Here is a 23,110-nt window from a genome sequence, read left to right on the forward strand (position 1 = left end):
TATATATAAACCTCCTTAATTAATAGGTTTAACTTTTAGAGCAGTTTATATTTATAGAAAAACTGGACAGAAAGTACAGGAATACCCTATATATGCCCTTCTGGTCACATACAGTTTCCTGTATTGTTAATATCTTACACCTGTGTGGTGTATCTTTTACAACTGATGAACCAATACTGATACATGATTATTACCTAATATCATAGCTTACATTAAGGTTTGCTTTTTGCATTGTAAGTCCTGGAGGATTTGGTAGATACCTAATGCTGTGTGTCCCTGTCCTAACTCTATTTTTAGTTCATTATTTCACAGGAGATAAGAGTTACAATAGATATGGACAGAAACTGGAAGATGCATTCGAAATGAACCATCTTTGTACATGAAAGTATTGCTCCAAAAATTCATGCGCTTGTGTATCCTGCCTCTCCTACCTGTTCAGCAAATCAAAGTGTGGCTGGCAATCCAGGGAGCTGTGTTTAAAGACCCAAAGACAGGAAATGTTCCCCGGGGTGGTGACCAGCACTTGCAGTGTGATGGACGCGGACATGTCCACTTCCACGGTGGCAGCTTCATACACTGCCCCTGTGCCTTCAGGTCTCAGCGTACACCCAAGATCTTCTGGGTATTCTGGCACCTACATTGTAGATAGAACAATGTGAATTCACAAAGCTGTAGGTTTAATGCATCCTCTTCTTAGCGTGGACCCTGTATCAAACACATGCATGTTGACATTCTGCACATATTACCCAGTTATGCCTGGACCCTCAGAGAGCATATTACTGACTAAAAATCCTGTTACTTACAATTCTCTAAAGAAAAGACAAATAATTACAGGCTGCATTTCTAACGTGATGTATAAATTGTTACAGGTTAATTGTGGTCCCACCTTCCCCATAATTCAAACATTTAAGTCCTAGCTCTCAGTACCACAGAATAGGACCTTATTTAGAAACAAAAACAACTTATTCTAGTCTTTATAGAAGTTATCAAATTAAAGTGGCATCATTAGGATGGACCTTAATCAAACATGATTTGTGCCCTTTATAAGAAGAGGAGATTTGGAGACACATATACACCAATAATCTACATAACAATAGATAGGAGAATGCTAGGGGAACATGAAGACAGCCATTCATTGATAAACCCAGAAGAGGGGCCTGGAATAGATTCTCTCCTATGGTCCCTCAGAAGGAACCAAATCTATCAACACCTTCATTTTGGACTTCTAGCCTACAGGGACAGATCATCAATTTCAAGTGCTGAAGTCATCCAATCTATAGAACTTGGTTATATTAATCCTAGCCAAGTAATAAACAGACCATACTTACAAAGTTCATTATGCATAAGTAAATATTTTTATGATTATTAGTATATAGATAAGAATCTTCATGGCAGAGGTAAATTGGTATGGGCATTTTAAAGCCAAATTTTTCTGGAGAGATGTCCCCACAGGCTAACTGTGTGTCACTGCTACACTCCTGGTCTGCTTTAAATAACTGAGATATTTTGAGATAGGATGTGGTAGCAGCTTCTGATTCCAGACACTCCACCTCTTTCTACCTCTTACTACTTTAGTCTGTGCAAGCATAGCATACACACATGAATGGATACACTTCTTTAGGTAAAGAACAAGGTAGATCTTCTGCTACTCATAATAAGCCATATTTTTTAACACCTTGTTCCCTTACTCAGTATTTGATAAGTTCAACTAATATCTGAGAAGCATCACACCATCTACTGGGTACTGTAAAGCTAGAAAGAAAAATAAAGCACTGATCGTGTCCTCAAAGAGTCTTGCATCTAGTAACAAAAAATAGCCAAAATATGATGTACATCATAAAGGTACCACATAATCCGAAAGGTAAATTTTCAGTACTCTGGAACTTCAAAGGAGAGAAGAGACCTCTAAGTTGATGTCAGGGATGCTTCATTCAAGTCCAGCAGCTGAACTGGAGCTTACCATATAGGCACAAGAGAAAGTAAAAAGGAACTGACATACTAGAAGAAAATATTCACAATATGAATTACAAATAAATGGCTAATACGGCTAATAGGTGAAACACTTTGGAAACACTGTAGGACACAAGACCAAAAACATACAAACCAAAAATGTGTAGAGGTGGCCTTTTTCCATTTCAGATGACATACAGTCAGCTTGTGGGTTTCTGTGACCCTAAAACTACACCTGGTGGCTCTATGGCTGTCACCATATCTCAAAATGAGTATACCTAATTGCACTGCAAACACCAGTCATATTGGATATTGTTTAGATTATCATGAAAAAAGAAAACAAGGAAAACTGAGAGGCTCATAAATGTCCACAGAAGGCAAAAGAAAACAATTGGGAGAGCCAGCAGCAGTGTGCACAGAGGGTACTCCTGGTGGCCTGAGAGAGTCCAAGCCCCGGGATCTGCAGCTGCCCCTGAGTCAGAAAGCCCAGTCTTTTTCAAAGAGCAAAGAAGACAAAAATTCAAGGAACATCTGTTAAAACAAAAATGACTTTTGACATACAAACAGGAAAATCAGATTTCCAGAGTAATGACAATTGAAGACCAGTCTAAGAAGTGGCAAAACTTCTGAAACTTAAAACAAACACAGCTCAGCTGACTGAGTGGAGAGCTAGCTAAGGAAGAGTGCTGGAAAGGCCTTCGGACTCAGTCACTACCCAGCCCGAGCCCGAGAGATGAAATGAAAATCCAGCAGGCTCCTTCTGGGCTGCGTGGCAGAAGAGGATGAGCAAAGGTTATTCACCGACAAACAAGACATTTTCCGAATGCCTGAACCTGATTAATAAAGGATGTCCAAAAGAAGAAACAATGACCACACTGAATGACCCGATTAAAAGTATTCCAGATGCTAAAAATCTTGTTAAATATTGGATATGTCTTATACGTACTGAATCAATAACAAGTTCTATTGAAAATATTATCTCAGTCTATAAGAAGGCCATTCTGGCAGGAGCTCAGCCTATCAAAGGATGCAAAGACAGCTGCAGATATTATAACAATGAAGAACTAAGAAAAAAGTAATTGTGGAGAAAATATTGAAGATGCTTATAGAATTGAGGAACAAACCCAGGAAATCAGCATTGAAGATATAGGTGTTCATCTAGAGCCAGGAAAACCAGAGACGGAGAATAAACATAACAGAAATGCGGTATTTGAAGACTATGAAAAACAGCAAGATGATAGAACAAAAGATCCAGCTGACAATGTTACAGCCCCTGACACAGAAAACAGATCAGGTTGATTAATTAAATAGAACATCTCTACTGTGCCGTATTTGCAAAAAATAAAAAAGATGCAACTTGATGAAACAAATTTTGCATTTAAAGAGCTAAAGTCTCTAATACTGGTGAGATGTTCTCGACATCTTTAGGAGAAGACTTCTAAATTGCCAGACATGTTAACAGACCATTACTCTGGTGTGTCTTTACTGGCTCAATATCAGAGTTAGGAGGTGAAACTGATGCTTTTGTAGGTCGCCCTAATATAGCACTCTGCCCTATGTACTCCAACACTGACACCTTAGAAGAGAAATAGAGTTCCAGAAGGGAGCAAAGGTGTTTATTATTCCTAGGGTGTTTGGTTTGTGTGGTTTCATAATTCCTTTGAACCTGGAGTACCTAAGTATTTGTGGAAGTACAATCCGATATTGACATTCAGGTCATAGGAATTGTTCGTGTGTGTATGGAAAGCCAGTCCTACCAGGTCAATCTCAGCAGACTGAGTTTTTCTTTAAGATAAGTAAATTTTATCAGTTTGTGTACCATGTTCCTCAAATATAAATAGATTTCTTGTGATGTTACTTTGTTCACTTTATTAAATGTAGGTACAGTAATGGTGCATCATCAGAAAATGAGGCATTCTAGATAAAATTTATATTACACAGATATATTTCAAAAAATCACAATACACTTCCCTGCCTTTAAACAAAACACTGACAATTCTTTTCTTGCCTTGATTTGATTAGTGTGAAAGTCAAAACTTAGGGCTGAGAGGTAGGCATGGTGGAACATGCCTGTAATCCCAGCACTCAGAAGGCTGAGGCAGGAAGATTGTGATTCAAGGCCAGCCTGAGCTACTTAGTGAGACCCTGTATCAAAAACCAAACAAAACTCCAAGAACTTGGCACAGGCAATAAAGGTCAATGAGTCCATTCTTAGCATGCCTGAAGTCCTGTATTCAATTCTAGCATTAAAAGAAAAAAGAGGTAAAAAATCATGTGTAGAGCTACTCCCTTAAGTAATAGAATATAGAGGGTTTACTTTCTTTTTCCGCCAAACTCATGTTATTGAGACTGTGGTGCTCTCTTGTATCCCTTGACTGGCCTATGGCTCTTCTGTCTCTTCCTCTGTGACAGTCTGTGTCTACTGTCTTTGCCTCTGTCTCTTGATCATAACTGAGCTTACAAAAGATTGTTAACGGGATACCGCATGTCTAACAGAGATATTTCTTGAAGTGTAATGGAAAAAATGGTACGAAGTGTAGTGGATATTCAAAGCTTTAAATCCAATCTGAGTTTTTTGGTTTTGTTTTTTGCAGCTTGATTGAAATGTTAAAATTGTAACTTTCATAGCTTCATTTGATAGTTTATAAACTATATGGGAGTTTGGGAAGGAGATATATACTTAACGTCATTGTAGCTTAGGAAGCATTTCTAAAATAACCAGTATTTACACTTGCTTTCTTCTCCATAATATAAAAACTTCAGGGCTGGGAATTTAGCTCAGCGGCACAGCGCCTGCCTGGCAAGTGCGAGGTCATGAGTTCGATTCCCGGTACCAGAAAAAAAAAAAAAAACTTCACTGTTAAATCATGTTCCCTGAGATATGATTATTACATATAGTAAAGTTTTCTTCTCACCACAAATACCACCAATAAAATTATTTTATAAGGTTCAAAGTAATGCTTAAATAGCATACCTCCTCCATCAACTGTGTAGTTTCAAGTAAGTGGACACTAAAGGGTCAGTTTAATAACTATATGTGAATGTAAAGAACACATACTTAGTCTTCTGGGCTAAGAACACATACTTAGTCTGATTCCATTTCTATTTTTGTTTTATTTATTGTCTTATGTCCTAAGAGTAGAATTTTAGTCTTAATATCTGTGTACCTAATATGTACCTAATAAAAATATCTTTATAGTGCAAAAAAAGAGAAAAAAATTGGTCTGAAAAACTAAGCTCTATCATAAATATCATGCTGAAAAAACACCAATAAAAAGCAATCAAGGCTGGGGACAGCTTGGTGGTAGAGTGTGCTTAGCTTATGAAAGGTCTTGGCTGTATCCCCAGTCCCACAAAAATAAATAAATAAATAAATAAATAAATAAATAAATAAATAAGTCATGAAAAGAGGTACATCAACATAAGAACAACGAAACGACAGGAGCAGTACCTGTCTTATCCGCTGCACAGAGAAGGTCACGCTGAGCAAAAGTACTTTCCAGTATGATTAAACCAAACCAAAACAAAACAAAAAGATGATAAAATGAGAAGTCCCACAGCCGTGGGACAGAGTTCATGCCCACATAGAAACAGAAGTATTAAGAGTTACTCAATAAGGAAAGGGAGAAAAGAAGGCACTGAAGAAGATGGTAACTAATGTGCTTTGCTGGAGAAGAATTTATGAGAAGACCACCTAAGTACGAAAGATTCACTAGGTAGGTAGGCTTATATTTCAAGGAGACCCCGGGACATGTCCTGAACTGAAAATCCCCTTTGGCTTGTCACCTCCTGGTTTGGAACAGAATCCCTCACCCCTACTGTGTGCAACGTTGCACGTTATTACCAGAGGCACCCACGGTGAGGTGATACGAGCAAGGAGGGCCTATGAAATCAGGGGGTAAGATCTGGACGGCGGGGGTGGGGGTGCTGCTCAGATTTTCCACAGTCCTGAACATAATGGATGCAGAAATGGAATCTTACTGGCTTAACAGAAGTTTCCCACAGTAATTCCTTATAATTACTGAACATTATAAACCAATCAGGAAAACCACCATTATTGGAGTGTTTCTAAATACTACCAAAGAGTCCAATGCATCTATAGCCATTAAAAAAAAATTTATTAAGATTTTTTTTAAAAATTAAACTAGCTGCTATGGTTTGTGTCTAGATGTCCCCGCAAAGCCTCATGAAGTCATAGATGGAGGTTTTTCAAATGTGGCTGAATCTAGAGTGTGTGATTCACTCATGGTGCAATGCTAAGATTAAGGGTGCTAGGATTAAGGGTGGGTGATTACTAAATCAGTCCACTGATTGGTTTGGCAGTGCCCTAATCCCAGTAGCCTACACAGAGTACAAAAGGGGCAGAAAAAAGCCTGCTTAAGGTGCCTTGCTTGCTTTGCTACCTTCTGCCTGCCATGAATGTTTCTCCCCTGCTGTGCCACCCTGCCTTTGAGCCCGCTGACTCTGCACTGAAATCTCTACAAATTATAGACCAAATAAACCTTTCCTCCCTTAACTTTGGGTGTCGAATATTTTGTCTCAGCATTGAGAAACATAACTAACACAGTGGCCTAGATTTTTTTAAAAAAGAAAGGTATAAAAATAGATTTCAACACAGGAGGAAAATGTTCAAACTTCCTTAAAAATAGAGAAGTACAAATTAAAACATAGAGATATCACTTGTCATCTATAAGACTGCCAAAATGTTTCAAAGCATGAGAACATACTTTGATGATGAGGCTATGAGGAAACAGTCACACTCATACATAGCTGTAGGAATTTACACTGGTGGATCCCTTATAGAGGGGAATTTGGTAATACCTGATAAAATTATATATGCACTCACCATTTGAGCCAGCAGTCTCACTTCTAGGAATATATCTCCAAAAGTTTGTTATACCACTACTTGTAATTGTGAAATATTGGAAACACTTAAATGCTCATAAATAGGAGAGTAGCTGAACAAGTTATGGTATACCTACACAATTGAATACTACATTACTGTAAAAATGAATGAGGGGGCTGGGGATTTACTCAGCGGCAAAAGTGCCTGCCTGGCATGCGCAAGGTCGTGAGTTCGGTTCCCAGTACCGGAGAAAAACCAAAAAAAAAAAAAAAAAAGGAATGAGGACAATCTCTATGAACATATTTGCTGCAATTTCCTGTATATACTCTTTTTGTTTTGTTTTGTTTTGTTTTTTGTTTTTTTCCCCCCGGTACTGGGAATTGAACTCAGGACTTTGTGCTTGCCAGGCAGGTGCTGTGCCACTGAGCTAAATCCCCAGTCCCTCTGTCTATATACAGAGGGACTGGGGATTTAGCTCAGTGATTTAGCTTAAGTGAAAAAAACTAGGTGCAAAATGTGAGAAAGAGGGAGTTATATGGAAATACACATGTATATGCTCATTTATGCATAAAAACACAGGAATAATCTGAAGGGATTATGTAATTTATAGGAAATAAATAAGAATGGAAAACTGGTACAAGGAAGGAGGAGGAGGTAATATTTCTTTGAGCATGTAGGTATGTATATGTTTACAGTGAACCTCCAACATGCTAGGCAAGTGCTGTATCACTGAGCTACGCACATATCCAGCCTAAGGATATATTTTAATACAGCTCTGACTTTTAGGACAATAGACGGCTCACAAACTCAAAGAACAAGCTAAATCAGGATACAGCAGTAGTGGTATTGTCAAATAGAAAGGAGACCCAAAATGGCACAGTGAGTGCCAACAACTCAGCTTCTCCAGGGCAGAGTCCAGTCTGGAGAAGGATATCTTGGAGAGAAATAGAAGTAAGTGGAGGGTACACAGGAACCAGGAGTGAACTGACGGAGAAGAAAATAGAATTAAGTGACACAGAAGAAATAGATCACACCGCGGAGGAGAGACCATTCAGCACAGCCATCAGCGGCTGGGTAGCCGCCAGCTAGAAGGCAAAGTGAAACAACTTTTTTGCTCATGGAGAACTGGAAAACTGCAGCAGAACCGAAAGAAACATCAGCAGTTGGAACCAGCAAGGAAAACGTGAGACACTGCACCCAGAGCAGCGCTCCACAGTCAACAGTTCCTGAGTGTCCTCGGGACAAGGGCCCTTAGCCACAATCAGGGAGGAAGGACGGAGAGTGGGAAATGGGTCTCAGAGCAACCCCTTGGGTGCTTTCTGCCGATTCCCAGAGTGGAGGAGGGAAGGACAGTCACGGAACTGTCCGCCATTGGTGAGCAGACTGGGGGAGTAGGGCTGAGAGGCATGGGCTGGTAAACACAGGCCAGGCTCCTGGAGTCAGAGGCCAGGTTCCGCCTGAGCTGCACAGGATTGGAAGGAAGCTCACTTGGGTGCCCTGTTCTCACTGTAAGCAGAGTTCTACACCCAGCACCGTTCTGGGGACGGACTATGTCAACAGACAGGTCCTGGCTTGAGCTCTGCTCTTAACCCTAGGCTGAGGAAAAGAGCCCGGTGTCCAAAACAGTAGAAAACTTTCTTCTATTATTTTTATTTGATTGTATTATTTTTTACTTTACTGTTTTCTTTTAATTTTTTATTCTGTGCCATTTTCCTTCTTCTGCACATTTCCCTCCACACTTTTACTCCATTATTTCACCCCTTTCTTCTTCTGTGAGTCTGTCTGTGATGTGTGCTTCTCTTCCCTTTATCTTTTTTCTTTCAATATAGTTTATAGGGATTAAGGGAATTTTCCTTTGTCTCTTCATATCCATCCTACTTTTATCCATATCTCTTTACCCAACTTCATTCTCTTGTGCCTTATTCATTTTCAAGTTTTCTTTTTTCTTCTCCCTCCCCCCTTTTTTTTTCTTTTTTTCTTTTTCTTTTTTTTTTTTTTTGGTTTTTCTCCAGTACCAGGAACCAAACTCACGACCTTGCGCTTGCCAGGCAGGCGCTTTGCTGCTGAGCTAAATCCCCAGCCCCCTTCTCCCCTTTTTATTTGTCTCACTTTAACCTTTTTCTAACAATTTTGTACCCAGTTTTCCCTTCTAAAGACATAGCATACCCTTGCCATCATTAGGATCCTTTGCCCCTCCGTCCCCATCTAGTTTCCTCCTTCCTATGCCACAGAGCAGAGGACTTTAAAAAAAAGAAACAACTTCTTTTGCTCTCTTCTTTTCTCACCTCTGGTATTACCCAGTTCCCAACCCCCTGGGCTTTAGATAGCTAATTCTATAAAAGTACTGTCGAATGCCACATTTCACCGTCAGAGAAGGCTCAGTCATCATATTTAGTGCACATTAAGTGTGGGTCAAGACTTAGGTTGTTATGATGCTTACACTATAACTGTAGATTTCTTCTCTAGGCTAAAGGGAGAACCAAAACACGATCTCATGGTATATTACTTCTCAAGTAGCCCTGATACATACTACTGTAATGGTTAGCCTATTACTACTGCAGCTGATTTGACTGCATAGGAATAATCCTGACTCAGTGGACAGTTTTGAGCCAGTGAACCTTTCTGCTGAATCCAGCATCACACACAGGGAGACGGGTAGTTAGAGTTCTTAACCCAAGATCCCAGGCCAGATCAGACTCTGCACGAATGCCTGCAACCTGGCAGAAAGAAGTCCTGAGTCTGGGTTAACTTCAGTATTGCAGTGGAGCCATCAGAGGAGTTATTGGGGTGTGAGCACTCACCCCCTGGCAAAGAAGCAACTTGAGAACACATATGCAAAGTCCCACTGGGATATTTAATCTGTGTTCCCATCACACATCTTAAAGGTTTAGGTTATTGTGTGTTTCTCAATTTATTTCATAATGTGGGGTTATATATTATGTTCTGCTATGGTTTCCTGTGTTTATTAGCTTGCAACTTTTGTGTATTTGTTCTTTTATTGTTTCTGATTAAGCAGGTGTCTAGGTTCTCTTCCTCATCTCAGCTCCCTATCCAGTTCCTTCATCTCAAACCCGTAAGGCAATATTAGTAACACATTTATTGTTCTTCCAAACACAGAAATGCCTCCTCTCAAGTTTTTAAATTCCTCATGCTTAGCTCCCTCACAGTCACTCCTGTCTTCTCTAGTATGATTCCTTAGTCCTCCCCACTCTATGCCTTTGTCTCTTCCATGTTATCCAGTTTACTGCCTTCCCTATCAGCAGGTTCCGACAACCACATAGCTTTCCTCAGTCACAAAATGACCCCCCTTTCTCCCATATCTCATGCTTGCCCCCATAATATATCAGCTGAAAATTCTCAATACACACCTTTCAGGTCAAAAGTACTCCAATAAAATCAGACCCCACATCAACCTTTTCTTCTCATCTACCTCTATCCCCCCCAAATCCTCCCCCTTAGTGTCTAACACTCCTCCCCCAACCGGCTCCCAGTCCCACACTCCCACCTCAGCTACTTCCCTGCTGAGCAACCACAAATAATAAACTGTCATAGTGCGCATAGAGAAGAGACAAAGGAGGGAATCGTACCGTAACAACTATCTCAGAGAAGTGTTGTAAGATTGAACCTGTGGATGATGTTATAACCAGAAGTAATTCTTTTGGCAAAATAGGGACAGAGTCAAAATCACTTAAAGTAAATGTCAGGAGTAAACGCTAGCACTGGACACACAAAGCTGAAAATTATTCATGGGAAGGTAACATCCTACTAAAAATCTCCACATAAGCCACAAACTCTCCTCATTCTGTAGTCCCAAGCCTGCAGTAAAGCCCTCCAAAAAAAGGAAGGGAAAGAAGAGGGGGCCAACTCTCTCAAGGCAGAGCAAGAGGTCACAAAGAGAGAAGAAAGCAAATACCAGGTAGCAGAAATCTACGAAGAGTTCATAGAAGGGACGAAGAACGTAGATGGGTTCAAAGAGGAAATGAACCATAAGGTCACAGCAATTTCACTCAATATGCCCACAGTGAATTCAAGGGAAAAAGGTAAAAAAAACCCAAAGAACTAGACAAGCTAACCAAAGAGTTCAAAATTCAAATGACAGATTCAACAAGGATATGGAATCCTTGAAAATATTTCAGAAACTGAATTAAAAAACTACACAGAATTGATATATTGCAGAAATGACCAATGCAAAGATGAAGCATCTGATATTGAGGACAAAATAGTGAATTATGATAAGGAACTTAAAGAAAAAAAAGAAAATAAGAGAATAAGAGAAGACTATCTAGCAGCTACTACATGACAACAAGACCAATGGGAAGCTAATTGGACTTAGAGAAAAACTAGAGGATAACATAGATAGATTCTACAACATACTTACAGAAATCATGGAAGAAAATTTCTGAAATATAAGGAAAGAGTTTAAAACACAAGCAATCAAAGCTTATAGAATACCAAACAATTATGATAAAAAGAAGATCACCAAGGCGTAACCGTATTAAATTCACAGATAGCAAAAACACAGAATTTTAAAAGCAGCAAGAGAAAACCAAAAAAGTCACATATAAAGGTAAACCAGTTAGAATCACAGCAGATCTCTCAACATAAACCCTAAAGGCCAGGGAGCTTGGAATGAAGTATTTCAAGTCCTCAGTAAATAACTTCCAGCCCACAACTTACCCAGCAAAGATATCCTTCAGAATAGACAAAGAAGTAAGGTATTTCCATGAAAAATACCAGCCAGCTCAGGGGATTTATGAGTGCTAAACCAGCTCTACAGAAAATAGTTAAGAATATTCTTGACAGAAACAACAAATCAGACACAGCTGAAAGCACAGAGGAAATTAGTGAGGTCAGTGGATAAACAATAACAACAAAAAATCAGGAAAGAAAACAAAAGATACCCCAACAGATACAGAAGACAAAGACAGTAAATAATGGACACATCTCAGTAATAGCTCTCAATGACAACAGCCTCAGCCCTCCAATAGAAAGACAAAGACCAGCAGACAGGGTCAAAAAACAAAATCCAACAATCTGTTGCATTCACAAAACTCAACTAATCCCAAAAGACATCCATAGACCAAAAATAAAAGGATGGAAAACAACATTTCATGCACTAGGACCCCCCAAAACAAGCAGGGGTAGCAATTCTGATATCAGACCTGGTAAATTTCAAGCTAAAACTGATTATAAGAGACAAGGTCACTACATACTAATTAAGGGGAAAGTCCAACAAGAAGAGGTAAAATTGATAAACATATATCCACTGAATACTAGAGCACCTATCTTCATGAAACAAAAACTGTGTAATTAAAAGATCAAAAAAATACTAACACCTCACTTTTGCAAAAAGATAAATCAACTAAACAAGCAAACAACAGAAACTTCAGAGTTGAACCACACTCTTGAACATATGTATTTAATGGATCTATGCAGTGTATTCCAGCCCTCTACAACAAAATATACATTCTTTTCATCAGCACATGGAACTTTTTCCAAAACAGATCACATACTAGTCCACAAAACCTGCTTAAGTGGACTGAATTACAATCAGCCTGATGTACAAAGACATGGGTTATGAATGAAATTTTAGTTTTAACCTATGATGAAAGTCTTGAGTTATGACATAAATGCTGGCCTCTTGTGCTTCCAGATGGTCTCAGATACAGACTTAACCCTTAAAGGGTTCTGGAAGGAACATTACAACAACCATTCCTGCCAGGAGTTACTTGAGAAATCCTGGGCCAGTATCTCTCCAAAGACACAGATCTGCTTGTATACAGGAGAGATACTTTGAAGACTGTGTAGAGGAGCCTGAGCCTTCAATTGACAATTTGAGTTAACAACCAGCCCTCAGGAATGAATCGAGTTATAAGTCAACCACTGTACAAAAGAACAGAAATTATCCCATGCATATAATCAGACCACTGTGCAATGAAAATGGAAATCAACAGAGAAATTTCAGAAAAGGCAAAGGCTGCTGGAAAATTAACAATATGCTCTTGAACAATCAATGGGTCATAGAAGAAATCAAAGGAGACATTAAAATATTTCTGGAAGTTAATGACAATGATGGTACAACACATTGAAACCTCTGGGACACTATGAAAGCTGTCCTAAAAGGAAACTTCAATGCAATAACTGCTCTCAGAAAAACAGAACAAGCTCAAATAGATAATCTTATCAGAAATCTTAAGGTACTTGAGATACCACAATAAATCAGCCCCAACTGAAATTAAGGAGGGAAATGATAAAGATAAGAGTGGAAATCAATGAAATTGAGATTTTAAAAAGTTTTTTAAAAAAATCAATGCATTGAAGAACCAGTCCTTTGAAGAATAAATAAAATACACAATCTCCTATCCAGACTTACTAAGAGAGAGTGAGAAAAGACTCAGTGCAATCAGAAATGCAAAAGGTGAAATCACAACAGACATTGTGGAAATCCAGAAGATAATCACTACTTCAAAAAATTATTTTCCAACAAATTAGAAAATGTTAAAGAAATGGACAGATCCCTAGACACACACACACAAACTACCAAAACTAACCCAAGAAGACATAAATATGCTTAACAATCCAATATCAAGCAATGAAATAGACACAGTAGTAAAGAATCTACCAACCAGAAAAAGCCCAAGACCTGATGAATTCACTGCTGAATTCTACAAAACCTTTAAGGATGAGCTGGGTGTGATAGTGCATGCCTATAATCCCAACACTCGGGAGGCTGAGGCAGGAGGGTTGCTATAAGTTCAAGGTCAGCCTGGATTACATAGTGAGTCCAAGTCCATCCTGAACCACATAGCAAGAACCTGTCTAAAAAACAATAAACAAAATTTAAAAACCCTTGAAGAATGTTACATCACCAATATTCCTCAAGCTCTTCAAAGAAATTAAAAGGGATAGAGTACTTCCAAACTCATTTGTGGAAGTCAATATCACCCTGATTCAAAAAATGAATAAAGGCCCAACTAAAAGAGAAAACTATAGGTCAATATCTTTAATAAACATAGAGGCAAAAATACTCAACAAGATATTCACAAATAGAATGTAGCACTTCATCAGAAAGATCATATATCATGATCAAGTAGGTATCATCCCGGAGATGCAAGGATGGTTCAACACACATAAACGAATAAATGTAATATATCACATAAAAAGAAGCAAGGTCCAAAACTACATGATAATATCAATTAATATCAATAGACAAAGAAAAAGTTTTTGACAAAATTCTACAGCTTTTCATGATAAAAACCCTGAAAAAAACAGGTTTAGGAGGAACATATTTGAATATGATAAAAGCTATAAATGGCAAACCAACAGCCAGTATCATACTAAATGGGGAAAAACTAAAAGCATTTCTCCTAAAATCAGGAACAAGATAAGAATGTACACTATCACCTCTTCTATTCAACATAGTATTTGAAACATTAGCCAGAGCAATCAGGCAAGAGAAAGAAATAAGATGAATACATAAAGAAAAGGAAGAACTCAAATTATCATTACTTCCAAGTGACGTGATACTCTACACAGAAGATCCAAAGAACTCCACCAAAAATTTTTAGAATTAATAACGAACTTCAGGGCTGCGGATGTAGCTCAGAGGTACAGTACCTGTTTGGCAAGCACAAGGTCCTGAGTTCAACTCCAGGTACAAAAAAAAAATGAACTTCAGCAGTGTAGCAGGATACAAGATCAACACACAAAAATCACTGGAATTTGTGTACACCAAAACTGAATGGGATGAGAAGGAAATTATGAAAATAATACCATTCACAGTAGCTTCAAGAAAAATGAAATACCTAGGAATTAAGATACCCAAGGATGTGAATGACCTCTATAAAGAAAATTACAGTACTATGAAAAAGAAGGACATCAGAAAATGGAAAGGTGTCCCCTGCTCCTGGATAGGTAGATTCAGTATTGTCAAGATAGCCATATTCCCAAAACTGTTATACAGATTCAATCAAAATACCAACAGCATACTTTCCAGATCTAGAAAAAACAACCCTAAAATTCATACAGAACCAGAAGAGACCCAGAATAGCAAAAGCAATTTTGGGTAAGAAGAACAAGGCAGGATGCATAGCAATACCTGACTACAAGCTATACTACAAAGCAATAGTGATAAAAACATGATAGCGCTGGCACAAAAACAGATCCATGGATCAGTGGAAGAGAATTGAGAATGTAGAAACTTCCCCAACATACATTCAGCTATCTGATCTTCAACAAAGGAGCCAAAAACATATGGTGGGGGAAAGACAGCCTATTTAACAACTGGTGCTGGGAAAACTGGTTCTCTCTGTGCAGAAGATTGAAACTGGCTTATGTCCCAGCATGTACTAAGTTAAAAACAAAATTGATCAAAGATCTAAACACTAAAATAGAAACATCAAATGTACTAGAAGATAAAAGAGGTAAAACACTTGAAGATCTAGGTATAGGAAAGGATTTTCTAAGCAGAACCTCAATTGCACAAGAAATAACAGCAAGAATCAACAAATGGTATCATATCAGACCAAAAAGCCTCTGCCAAGCAAAAGAATCAATCAGTAGAGTGAAGAAACAACCTACAGAAGGGGAAAAAATTTTGCCAACTACTCCTTAGACAGCGGACTAATACCTCGAATATACAAGTAACTAAAAATAAATAAATAAGTAAATAAACCATCTAAAATTAAAGATCCAGTCAAGAAATGGGGAAAAGAAATGAACAGACACTTCATGAAGGAAGAAATACAAATGGCCAACAAATATATAAAAAATTGCACATCTCTGGCCACTAGAGAAATGCAAATTAAAGCAATGCAAAGAGTCCATCTTACTCCAGAAAGAATGGTAGTCATTAAGAAATCAAACAGTAACAAATGCAGGTGAGGCTGTAGTGAAAAAGGAACCCTCGTCCACTGTAGATGGGAATGTAAACTAGTACAATCATTATGGAAATTAGCATGGAGATTTCTCAAAGAACAGAAGTTAGAAATTCCATATGACTCAGCAATCCCCTCCTAGGTATCTTCCCCAGAGAGATTAAACTGTCATACTAGAGTAATACACACATACCAATGCTCATAGCAGCACAACTCATAATAGCTAAACCCTGGAAACAGCATGAATACCCATCAACAGATGACTGGATAAAGAAAATGTGGTGTCTGTATGTAATGGAATACTACTCTGTGTAAAGAATGACAGATTTAAAACATATGTAGGAAAATGGATGCACCTGGAAAATGTAATGTTGAATGAAATAAACCAGACACACAAGCTTAAATCCCATATGGTATCTTTCATCTGAGTGAGGCAACTTATAAACAAAGGGAATAATAAAGGATGGATAGACGAGGACAAGGAGATGGATCTCTTGCAATAGCGAAGTGGTCCAAGGGAAAAAGCACAAAGGGTAAGGGGGAGGGGAAGGGGAAATATGTGGAATAAAGACATACCATGTACAGGAACCTAATAACCTCAGTTAATGTAAACATTATATGCCATAGTACATAATATGTGCTAAGATTAATAACATCAAAAGGAAGGAAAATTGGGATGGGGGAATTAGAGGAGGAGGGAGGCACAGGGAGAGAATAGGAAGCAGATTAAAAAAGAAAAGAAACAAACTGTGGTATGTCCATGTAGCCACTCCCTAAGATGATTACAAACTGCATGAACTGCAAACATGTACTAATAAAATTAAAAATTAAAAAAGGAATACAAACCAAATTAATTCAATTGTATTATCAATAAATAGAAAAATCATAGTGGATGGGGTAGAGAGGAAAATAACCTAGATAATTTTGGGAAACAATGTTTTGGCTACTATAAGGCTGAAGACGAAATGTACTCTACACAGGCACTGCATTCTACTTAACAAATCTGCTTCTCCCTGTGGTACTGGTGAGCAGTTCTGCAACTAATTTATCCATGTCCTATGATGGTATAAAGAAATATGGTGGTAAGAGACAAAATTTTTATTCCTATAGAGACAAGTGCAAAAAGGAAAGGGGATAGGTTAAAATGAACTTTTCAATGCTGTACTGAAATCAGAGTTATCTACATGAACTTGCCATGAAGAACAGAGAGATAAAAACGATATACCTCCTAGTTTCTTTTGCTGAGAGGGCCTAGAAGCAATGACATTCCAGTAGAAATAAGCACACCCAGCTCTCAGGCCTTGGTTTCCAGATATACTTTCTCCTAAGGGTGGAGATATGACTCAGTGGTAGCATGTGCAAAAGCCCTGAGTTTGAGCCTCAGAACTGTCAAGAAAAAGTGAATTATATTTCCTATGAAACTAATGCACCTTGGAAAAATGGCTAATTCTAGACATAAGGCAAGAAAAATGTAAGATGAACCTGAACTATCTTATAGTGCCAGAACATAAGGAAGTACTTGAAGAAAGGTGAGGACATGTGGAAAAGACTCAAAGTCCAAACTGAAGTATTTTCCAATGGCCAAGGCTGGAACTTCTGAGCAACAAAATAAGGACAGTGATGGGTTATAACACACACAATAAAATAAATATCCCTGAATCCGTACTGATTTAAATAACTAACCAATAAATAAATAAATTGAGAGTAAAGGAACAGCTCTTCCTCACAGAATTCTGATTAATAACTATGAAGAGAATGAAGGATGAAGAAAATCACCATTAGGCAAACACCATAGTACCACAGTACTATGGCAAGAACCACCATAGTACCATGGCAAGAACAGTAGGCAAGAACCACCAGTGGATGCTAAACTCACTAGGGGAAAATTGTAGGGTAAACAAGATATTTGCATCTCCCCCAAAATACATATTAAATTTTAAGGGAAAAAGAGTAAACCCCTGGGAGGAACCTGGCACACACGGTCTTAATCTAGCACTCAAAGTTCGTGTCGCCGGTAACAAGATGAACTGCTAGCACCTGGTGTGACACTCTGTGAAGGGCACACATCACTTCTGGCAAATGTTGGTCCCAGGTGCAGGATCTCAATCTCATAATGAGAAAACATCAGACCAATTAAACTCAAGAGATAGTTTCCCAGTGTTTTTCAAAAACATCGAGGTCATCAAAAACAAAGAAAACTGAGGAACGGTCATGTACTGAAGGAGATTAAGGAGACATGACCCCTAACTCACTGAGAGATGCTGTGTGTGATTCTGGAATGCAAAAAGGATCTCAATGGAAAAGCTGGTGAAATTTCAATTAGGCATGTTGCTTGTAACACTGCTAATATTCTGGGTTTGATAATTATACTTTGGTAATACAAGATGTAAACATTATATCGTAATGGGGACTGGACATATAGGTGTGGAAGCTTTCTCTCCACCCACCAATAAAAAGTTGTCTATGAAGTAGATATATACATATGTATATTTGGTATGATCAATATATACATTGATTTATCATGTACGTTTTGATATTATATGCATATATAAATATATCAATAAATAATTCTTTTTTAATTTTAAAAATTAAAAAACTGACAAAACAACATTGAAGACAAAATCAAAACAACACAAAAACCACAAAAATGATACATGACCTCCAAACAAAATGATAGGAATTTACAATGGTTGCTACATTACATACTGTTATCTTCAATGAAGTTGCTCAGTCCACCAGACATAAGAATGTAAAATTGATCAAACAATCAAAGACAGTAACAAGTAATAAAAAGAAGAACATTGGAAATGATGCAGAGTTCACCATACAAGATGGTAGGAGTTCAATAATGGTTCCTTTACTGCATATTGTTTTCAGATCAGTCATTCTGGTTACCAGATTCAAGCATGAAAAATAATTCTATGTAATACACAAAGTGTAGAATGCTTAAATCAAGCTAATTAACATATCCATCATTTCACATCCTTATTGTCAGTTTTTGGTGGTGAGAACATTAAAAATCTTAAAAATTTTAAAAGAGATTTAGAGGAATTTTTAAGGTAGTTAAAATATGTAATAATTATATAGTCACCATGGTGACTTATTCCTCCAGAACTTACTCCTCCTCTCTGAGACTCAATATCCCTTAACCAACAACTCTTCATCCCTTTCCTGGCACTATTTCTACAAGTTTTTGGTAAATCTCAAAGTATTTCAAAATAAAAATGCAAGATGGGTTTCATTTGGGTAGAAAGACCCAAGGATCCCAGAGGAGAGAACAGCAAAGAGGAACTGCAAGACAAACATACAGGAGGTTCTGAGCCGCTGAGTCCTGCTGATGGCCAGGAGCTGAGAGACAGTCCAGAAATTCAGGGGAGGTCCTCAGCACCCCACTGGGTTGAGGCCCTGACCCAGTATTGTTATTTAAGAGGCTGGGGCACCCCAACTCCCCAGTGTTAAACTTGCCACTCTTAGAATCCTAGTGAGGGTCAGTCCACTGGTCTTAGAGTAAGAAACCCTAACTAATAAGATGTGGCATAGCGTGGGAAATTCCTAACACAGCTGGCTGCTTGAATTAAAAGAAGTTAGACATGCTGTGAAAAGTCCAGAGAAACTAGGTGTGGTGGTCTATAACATAGAGAATGTGTATATGCATTTCCAAACCCTGTTACAGAAAACAAAATAAAATAAAAGACTAGACTCTCTAGAAGAGTGGGGTGTAACAGGGCAAATAAAATGAAATGGCTTGAAGTAGACCATCTGCCTGAATTAGGGTGCCATGGTAGTCAGATATATTTGGGTAACTCCAGTGTTTTTGGTTCATCAGAGACAGAAAGTTTAACATTAAAATGTAGTGGGTGTACTACTGACTTCTATTGCTTTATTAAAAGGAACGGTTAATGTTTAATTGTTTCATCAATCTTACATGCCTATAGTTGTTTATCAGAGTAACCAATTTGAAGATATCAACATGTAATACAACAACCATTGTTAATTTCCTATCACCTTGTCTGAAATTAAGTATTGCTTGTATTGTTTCTGTGTTACTTTGTAAATGTATGGTGTTTGTTATTATGTTTTCATCCTTTTATCTTTAAAATAAAAAAATAAAATGTAGTGGAGATTTATTTGTTTTTTCTTTGTTTAGGTTTCTTAGAATTATGACACAATGGCACAAATTCTGTTCACAAGGAATTAGAGACCAAGTGTAGCTTTGACTTTCTAGAGGAAGAATAGTACAAGTGAACTTGGGAGAGGTAATCTGAAAGTACTAGGTTGCCTGTCTATGCTCACTAACATTTTGCAGGAAGAAAAAAAAAAAGTATGTTTCATTGCAATGCTGGGTTACTGCCTCTAGTAAAGTCATTACTTAAAAGTCAACCTAAGACTATGTAATAGTTTGTCTAAACTGTGCTAACAGTTACTTAATATTAAAAGGAAGAGTCAGAACTATCATTCCAAATAGAGAAGATAAATTATGGAAATATTTAGATTTTAAACAAAAATTAAGTAAATGGTAGGAACAGTAAAGCCATCTTTTTTGGATTCAGGATATACTAGAAATATAGCCTGAGCATGTGGATGTTTATTTAGAGTCCCTGGTATGGTTTGGCTCCAAACTGTCCCTTCAAATGCTCATGTGAATGGAAGGTGATTGGGTCAGGGGGGTGCTATATCATCTATATCCTAACAGCTGAATGTGCTGTTAGGTGGGCATGGTTGGAAGACACAGTTCACTGGGGGCATGATCTTGAAGGGTGTATGTCTCATCCAGCCTCCTCCCTTCACTCTGCTTTCTGGCTGCCATGAGCTAAGCAACTTTTCTCTACTATTCCTTTCCACCATGCCATTGCTGCCTTGGAGCCAGCTGACCAGGAGCTGAAAACATGAATCAAAATAAACTGCTCCTGCTTTCAGTTATAGATGTTGGATATTTTGTCCTAGTGACAAGAAAGTGACGAAGGGAGATTTTACTACCAGAAGTAGGGTTCTTTCTGTGGTTACCTGACCATGTAGTTTAGAAACCTTTGAAACTGACTTACACAAAGGTGTTTGGAAAGATTTGGAGATGCCAGTTAGAGAAGCTCTAGGATGCCATAAGCTGAGCTTGATGAGCGAATCTTTTTCTTTTTTTCCATCTTTTTTTACTTTAAAGGGAAAAAAAGAAAGATGGTGATATAAAATTTCAAAACAAGATAATAGGACAGTAACAATGGTTAATACTTTGCATATTGTTATCTTCAAAGTAGTTGCTCAGATTACAAGCTGTAGGCATGAAAAATGGATCAAACAATATAAGCACAAACCTTTCTTTTCAATGAATAGAAATTAGTAGTATAACTATCTTAACTATCTTTGTGTGTGTATATATATATATATATATACACACACACATATTGTTTTCCTTTTCCCTTCCTTCTTTTCTCCTTTCCCCATCTCAGTTTCTCTTTCCCTTTCAACAGCTTCTTCCCATTTCACAATACCTATTGTACATTTTGGGTCTTATTTACTCTTTCAGCTTCTTATACTAGGGAGACAATACACTGTTTACACAGGTGAGACTGATGTATTTCACTTATAACTATAGTCTCAAGTTGCATCCGTTTACCTATAAAAGTCTAAAGTTTATCCTTAGTTGAGTAGTACTCCATTGAATAAAAATACCAAATCTATTTTATCCATTCCTTGATCAATGGGCATTTGGGTTGTTTCCAAGATCTAGCTATTACAAATTCTGCTGCTATAAACATGGGTGCACATATATTGCTGTGGTATGATGCTTTTAATTCTTCTGGGAAAATACCCAGCAGGGGGATAGCTGGGTTGAATGGGACCTCTAAATCTAGTTTTTTGAGGAATCTCCACACTGATTTCCACAGGGGTTGCACCACTCTACACTCCCACCAATAATGAAGATGGGTTTCTTTTTCCCCACAACCCCTCCAGCATTTGTTATTGATTGATCTTTTGATGATGACTACTTTTTCTGGAGTGAGATGGAATCTCAGTGTTGTTTTAATTTGCATCTCTCAAATGACCAATGATGCTGAACATTTTTTCCTATATTTACTTACTATTTGTATTTCTTCATCTGAGAAATGCATATTCATCTCACATGTCCATTTTTGGATTGGGTCTTTGAATTTGGGAGGATCTGATTTTCTTCAATTATTTATATGTTCTAGATATAAACCCTTTGTCTGAGGGACAATTGACTAAAATTTTTTGCCACTCTGTGGGTTGTCTTTTTATTCTGCTGGTGATTTCTTTTGATGTGCAAAGCTTCTTAATAGGATGAGATCCCAGTTGTTGTTTCTTTGAAGTATTTCCCAGGCAGCTTGGGTTTTGTTCATGAACTCTCTGCCTACGTCTATGTCTTCAAGAGTTCTACCTTCTTTCTCTTCCAGTAGATTTAGGGCTTCTGTTTTAATATTTAGATCTCTGGTCCATTTTGACTTTAGTTTAGTGCATGGTGATAGACATGGGTGAAATTTTAGTCTTCAGCATGTGGAGCTTTTCCAGCACCATTTATTAAACAGGCTGTCTTTCTTTCAATGAACATGTTTGACTCCTTTGTCAAGGATTGAGGGTGTTTGTAGTTGTGTTTGCATCTTCTAATCTGCTCCATTGATCCTCAGATCTGTTTTTTTGACAGTACCATGCTAATTTTATCACAGTAGTTTTGTAGTATAATTTTTTTCCTGTCTTTTTTGAGACAGGGTCTTGCTACAAAGTTCAGGCTGGACTTGAGTACACTTTGTAGCCCAGCCTGGTCTCGAACTTGCATTGATCCTCCTGCCTCAGCCTCCCAAAGGCTGGGATTACAGCCATGCACCACCACATGTGGCTTGTAGTATAATTTTAAGTCAGGAGTTGTGATGCCTCCTGCCTTGCCTTTGTTGCCCAGAATTGCTTTTGCTATTCTAGGTCTCTTCTGGTTCCAAATGAATTTTAGGCATTTTTTTCTCTAGTTCTGTGAGGTATGCTAACGGTATTTTGATTGGGATTGAATTAAATCCGTATAACAATTTTGGGAGTATGGCCATTTTCACTATGTTGGTTCTTCCTTTCCATGAGCAAAGAATCTCTCCACTTTCTGATATCCTCTTTTATCTCTTTTTTAAAGAGTACTATAATTTTCAATATGTAGAACTTTCACTTCCTTTGTTAGATTGATTCTAAGTATTTCATTTTTTGGATGCTATTGTGAAGGGTGTGGTTTCCTTAATTTCTCTCTCAATGAGTTTGTTGTTTGTGTACAAGAATGCTATTGATTTTTGAGTGTTGACTTTGTATCCAGCTGCACTACTGAATTTGGTTTTTAAAACTAGAAGTCTTTTGGTGGGGTTTTGGGGGCCTCCTATGTAGAGTATCAGGTCATCTGTAAATAATTACAGTTTTAACTTCTTCCTTTCTTATCCTTTTCCCTATTATTTCG

At 37.8% G+C, this 23,110-nt stretch overlaps 1 protein-coding gene across 1 annotated transcript in view; it reads right to left on the minus strand.

The window, feature by feature from the left end:
• Flt3 (fms-related tyrosine kinase 3) overlaps positions 1 to 23,110 on the minus strand; it is a gene marked incomplete at its 5' end in the record, with an annotated part of 83,683 nt that overhangs the window by 54,395 nt on the left and 6,178 nt on the right. Inside the window, 1 exon segment of the mRNA XM_013505445.1 lies at positions 432 to 634. Coding sequence (XP_013360899.1) covers positions 432 to 634 — 203 coding nt within the window.

The sequence above is a fragment of the Chinchilla lanigera genome, unplaced genomic scaffold, assembly GCF_000276665.1.
Source record: "Chinchilla lanigera isolate Chin_1 unplaced genomic scaffold, ChiLan1.0 scaffold00096, whole genome shotgun sequence".
Taxonomy (NCBI): Eukaryota; Metazoa; Chordata; class Mammalia; order Rodentia; family Chinchillidae; genus Chinchilla; species Chinchilla lanigera.